This window comes from Zalophus californianus, chromosome 11, assembly GCF_009762305.2.
Source record: "Zalophus californianus isolate mZalCal1 chromosome 11, mZalCal1.pri.v2, whole genome shotgun sequence".
Classification (NCBI taxonomy): domain Eukaryota; kingdom Metazoa; phylum Chordata; class Mammalia; order Carnivora; family Otariidae; genus Zalophus; species Zalophus californianus.
Window position 1 is genome coordinate 60,188,274 of NC_045605.1, and position 5,612 is coordinate 60,193,885.

Sequence of the window (5,612 nt, forward strand, 5' to 3'; positions counted from 1 at the left end):
GCTTTGTAACCATATCTACATCACAAGTGGGAAATATCTGATGATTCTTCACCCATCAGACTTGTGCTTTATCTCCTTATCAAAGTAAGGATACCACTGAGTGTGGGTTTTTCTTTCTCCACCATGCTGGAAACTACTGGTCTCTTAACAATTGGTGTTGGTTCACAAATTGGCTCCCATACACAGGGAGCAAGAAGAGACCAAGGAAAGAGGCAGGCCACTCCAGATGGGTAGGTGACAGGTTTAAAAAGCAAAGGACTTACTTAAGAGGTTTGTCTTGGTGGCCACAAGATAAGTATCCATCTGCCAAATCTTAAAAGTTTATATAGAGGCCTTAACTGAGTTTAGTCATGTATAATGTCCAGATGGGCTCAACAATACCTTACCCTCTCAAGGCTGTGTACTTAGAACAGCTCTCACTGTAGGAATGGTGGGCAGAATGTACATTCCAGGGACAGAGGAAGGGATAAAGAACGTCCAAATGCCCCCAGCCAGCTCACAGGTTAACTGGTGGTCACATCCTCTCAATGGCCTCCTCCAACAATTGCCCAAGGCCTAAAGGAAGAAGATAGCTTTCCAGGGTGGGGTTGAAGACTTAAGACTGAACAATGCCCTGCTTCATCAGTCGGAGGGCTCCATCCCGGATCTGTTTGGTCTTCATGCCATAGATGATGGGGTTGAGCATGGGTGGTACAACAAGGTAGAGGTCAGCCAGGAGGATGTGGATGTGCTGGGGTACATGCTGGCCAAAGCGCTGTGTGTAGAATGAAAAGAGTCCTGGTGTATAGAAGAGAAGGATGACACCAAGGTGGGAGCCACAAGTGCCAAATGTCTTAGCCCTTGCTTCTTTGGAGGAAAGGCCTAACACAGCCTGGAGGATGAGTGCATAGGAGACAGCGATGCAAATGGAGTCTGTGCCCACCACCAGCGTGGCAGCAGTGATGCCATAGATGCTGTTTGGCTGTATGCCCCCACAAGCCAGCTTCACTACAGCCATGTGCTCACAGTAGGAGTGGGCCACCACTCGGCTACAGTAGCTCAGCCTTGCCAGTAAGCAGGTGAGTGGGGTCATGAGCCCCAAGCCACGAAACACAGCAGCAGCTGCCAGCTTGCCCACAGCCTCTGGGGGCAACAATGACCCATAGTGCAGTGGCCGGCAGATGGCCAAGTAGCGGTCAAAAGCCATTGCTAGCAGGATACCAGATTCGACGGCTGAAAAGCCATGGATAAAGAACATCTGGGTAGCACAGGCCCCAAAGTTGATCTCAGTAGCATTTGTCCAAAAAAGTGCAAGGAGCTTGGGCACAGTAGAAGTGCAGAGTACCAGGTCAATGATGGACAGCATGCATAGGAATAGGTACATGGGCTGGTGCAGGGCAGGCTCTGATCGCACCACCAGTAGCACTGCCATGTTGCCAAGCACTGCCAGGGCATACATGGAGCAAAAGGGAAATGCAATCCAAAAGTGGGATGCCTCCAGGCCAGGAATTCCCATGAGCAGAAAAGAGTTTGGGTTCTGATGGCTGTGGTTTGTGTACTGCATGGTCAGGTCCAGGTAGGGTGGGTAGAGAAGAATTTACTACCCTGCTCTAAACCCCAGGAAGCCATGAGAGATGAAGCCATTGGGATCCATTCTTATGCTGTGGCTGAAACAAAGTGGGCAGCAGAAAATATTTGAGTTAGATCTCATGAGAAACATCCAGGATAAGAAGGCTGTAGAGCATTGGGAAGTGATTCAAGGCAGGAGGTGAAGTTATCATTACCAGGGATCAAAGGAGTCCTTTCCATTTGTGTCTGATTCAGTGATGTCTAGGCTGGGGCTGTAGGGTGAGTGGCATGGCTATAGAACTCTCCCCATCGTGAAGGTAAGTGATTAGAGAATCTTACCAGTCTTCTGTCTGCCTGTAAATCCTATTCTGCCTATACTCTCATTTCTTTCTGTTCCATCTGCCTATGTGACAATAAAAGGGTGATGTAATGATGAAAGGTCAGGCAGATTGGATGGAAGACTCAAATGCAATTACTTTTCAAGACGGGAAGATCAGGACTGAGAAGTTACAGAAAGGAAAGTGGGGGGATATTCAAAGGGTTTTTCAGGGCACTGAGCCCATGGTTACTCATGGATGAGACTCAGAACCTGGCTTCTGATCCAGAACAACGTTTACGTGGTGAGGGCCTGAGTCTCTTATAGCCTGCTAAAGCCATAACATTGCCTGGCTCATGTTAGTACTAGGATCCTGTGCTTGTTGTAGGTGTCTGTATGGATACTGGGAGAAACAAGTGAGATCATGCAGAATTGGTCAGTGGCAGAGGTCAGGCTAATTTGCCCATAATATGTGATCTGATAAAGTTATTGAGGGATGAATACAGTCTCATAAAAATCAAAGGTACATAAAGACGGTATGAAAAGTGACTTTTAATCACAAATGTTAACTATAAGCAAATGTTAACAATGTCCACCACATCTGTCTATTATCCACACTTTCTATATCCCCTGATCTTCCCTTACCTACATGCCCCTTCTCATTACTCTCTTATCCACTAGCCAGCCAGTAATTGAGAATTTAAGAAAGAATTTGATTAAGTAAGAAAGTCAGGAAGGGGACAGTAGAGGGACAGGAAGATGAAAAGGAAAGTTGAGAACAAGAACCAGGAATAGACACAGGCGGGAGAAGAGTACCTTTCTCACACTGATTTCTAATATAATGGGATTTGACTGTGTTCTGGTTGCTAGTTGGGACAGAGAATGGAACTAATGGAACCCTCTGGAGATAGCCCATTTTTATCCCTTACATTAAGCTACAATACTCCTTATAATCCCTTACATCAGCTATCCATACCCAGAAAGAAAGAGGCAAGAAGAGAAAGGGTAAGTTCTTCTAATGTGGTCTGGGCGAAGGAACCCTGGACAGGATGCCATCCCAGTGCCAACTGTGGCTGTCACTGTGGTATTGAGACAATCATCTTGTCTCTTTATGTCTCATCATCCCTTTTTCCAATGTGCTTCCTATTTTTTTCTTCTGTGCTATTTCCCCTCCCTGAATTTCTACCATTCAGCTTGGGATCGAGTATATCCAGAGGGTATTTCAGTTTTGGTGGTGGCTGAAGGGTCAGGGACAGAGAACAATGTGGGCGGTGGGCCCTTGTAAAATGGGACACCTGGGTGGCTCAGTCGTTAAGCGTCTGCCTTTGGCTCAGGTCATGATCCCAGGGTCCTGAGATCGAGCCCCACATCGGGCTCCCTGCTCGGCGAGAAGCCTGCTTCTCCCTCTCCTGCTCCCCCTGCTTGTGTTCCCTCTCTCGCTGTTTCGCTGTCTCTCTCTCTCTCTGTCAAAATAAATAAATAATAAAATCTTTAAAAAAAATAAAATGGTATATGTAAACCTGCTCCATTCTATGAATGAGCACACTATGTGCTTAGTTCAGCATGTAACTGTGTGTCTATATATGTTGCTGTATAAAATGCGTGAACAAGGCTGTACTCAGAAGACACAGGTACAAACACTTAGTTAAGACATTGTTTTGGAGTGTCCATACTTCAGGGCCCTTTCTTTGGTGTGGAGAAAATTTAGAGTTGAATAATCAGACATAAATGGGACAGCCTTGCTTTTTCCCTTTTTTCTTCTTCCACTCAGTCTTTTAATAATTGAATCAAGTTTCCTCAGCCCCTGAGTTGCCTCTCAAAGAATGTTCACTCTATCTTTGTAGTTACATAGCACAATGACTGCATGCTCCCCTTGCCTCAGACCCATTTGCACAGACAGAGAAAATGAAGTTGGAAAAGCATTTGTTGAGCACAGTATGCCCAGATTCTAAAAGAGATCAAGGTGAAGGCCTTGGGAGTCATCACTTCCTGTCCTCAATAATATTTGAGTTAGGTCTCATAAAAAATCTCCAGGATAAGATTGTAGGGCACTGAGAATTGATACAAGGCAGGAGGTGGGTTATCATTGCCAGCATTCAAAGGAGGTCTTGCCACTTCTGATTCAATGATCCCTAGACTGTGGGCTGGGAGGTGAGTGGCATGGCTACAGAACCCTCTCCATGGTGGAGGTGAGTGGCTAGAGACTCTTACAGCTTTTTCTCTCTACCTGTGAATGCTGTTGTGCTATACTGTAATTTTCTTCTGAGGGAGAGACTCTCAGCCTCTTCCATACGAATCACCCAGAATAACTCTACTTTATGTCCCTCTCATTCTGAATTACCTTAGTGTTTGGTATTGAAAAAAGGCCTTACTTAAAATATGTTAGAACAGGAGCTCAAGTATAGGAACAAACCTGCCCCATGAGGAAAGGAACAAGTTGTTCATTGCTGGAAGTGCTCATGAGCATCTGGAAGCTACTTGCCAAGGATACAACTTTTATTAGTGGAAAAGTAAGAGCAGCCCATTTCAATTCTCAACTCTAACTCACCAACTGTGTGATCTCAGTCAAGTCACTCAACCCTTGTCAACCTGCTTCCTCATCTGTGACCTGGAGAGGTTGATTCCTACTTCAGAGGTTACTGTGAGGAATCCTTATGGGGGACATTCATCTAAGAGTACTACATGGCACATAGCAGTGATCAAAAAGTGTGATTTATTTGTAAGTCCCTATCTGAAGTAGAGACCACCTCAGTGAGAAAATGATCTTAGTGCAGCCATGTCTTTGGTCTGCTAGTAGTGTGCATATTATAGGGTTGAATACACAGACAGACTTACCAGGTCTGGGGCAGGGAGTGGTAGTGAAGTCTCAGGTCCTGCAGGGATTAGTGTGTGGGGAGCAAAAAGGCTGGAATATTTATCCTATTATTAAGGCCCTGAGTAAAAATTCCCTGGGGATGAAGACATTTAAAAAGACCTTTGAGATACTGGAAAGAGGCAGAAAATTGAAGCTAGGATATTTGGGTAAGGTAGGGGGAAAAATAGGGCAATAGAGATTTATCCTGAGAGCTCAGAGTGGATGGGAAGGGGGTGGGTGGATGGACCCCTGCACACAAATAATCCTAAAGGCTTTCTGTCACAGGAACACAGTTTAGGAAATTTTGCTGATTTTCCTTTTTCTCCTGGCCCCTCCCATGTGTCCCAAATACTTACTTCTCAATATTTCTTTTGGTTCAACTACTTAGCTTCTCTGTCTGTTTTTCACTGTAAAATGAGGAGGCAATGAATATTAAATGAGATGACATATGCAAGGTACTTATCATTTTGCCTGATCTGTGCCAAGCAATTGGTAAAAAGTTTTTATTTTATTATCTAATTCAATGATCATTGACTGAGCATCTACTATCCACAAAGAATTATGCTAGATGTTAGGGCACAGAATTGAAGGATCACACCTTTTTGTTCATAGTCTGGTTTGGGATGGGCAGACATAAAAAAATTAGTTATAATTTAATGAGAGACCTATAGATATAAAAAAAAAGGCAGGCTCATTCAGCAGAAAAGCAATTAGTGCTGTAAAACTTAGTCAAAGATTCAGAAATAGAAGGTAGGCTTGGAGGAAGGTACACATGAAGGAGAGAAGACAGCAGGTGTAAAACATGGCAAACAAGGGATAATGGGCATTTTCTAGCAACCAGTGAAGCCCAGTTCAAAGTTAACATTTAAAAATTTTATTTGACTATAGTTGACA

The 5,612-nt window shown here is 44.3% G+C and overlaps 1 protein-coding gene across 1 annotated transcript; it reads right to left on the reverse strand.

Moving 5' to 3' along the window:
- Positions 1 to 595: 595 nt before the first annotated feature.
- LOC113914030 (putative olfactory receptor 52P1) lies at positions 596 to 1,543 on the reverse strand. Its single transcript, XM_027578737.1, has one exon. It carries the CDS (start codon positions 1,541 to 1,543, stop codon positions 596 to 598), a length of 948 nt encoding a protein of 315 aa, XP_027434538.1.
- Positions 1,544 to 5,612: the final 4,069 nt, after the last annotated feature.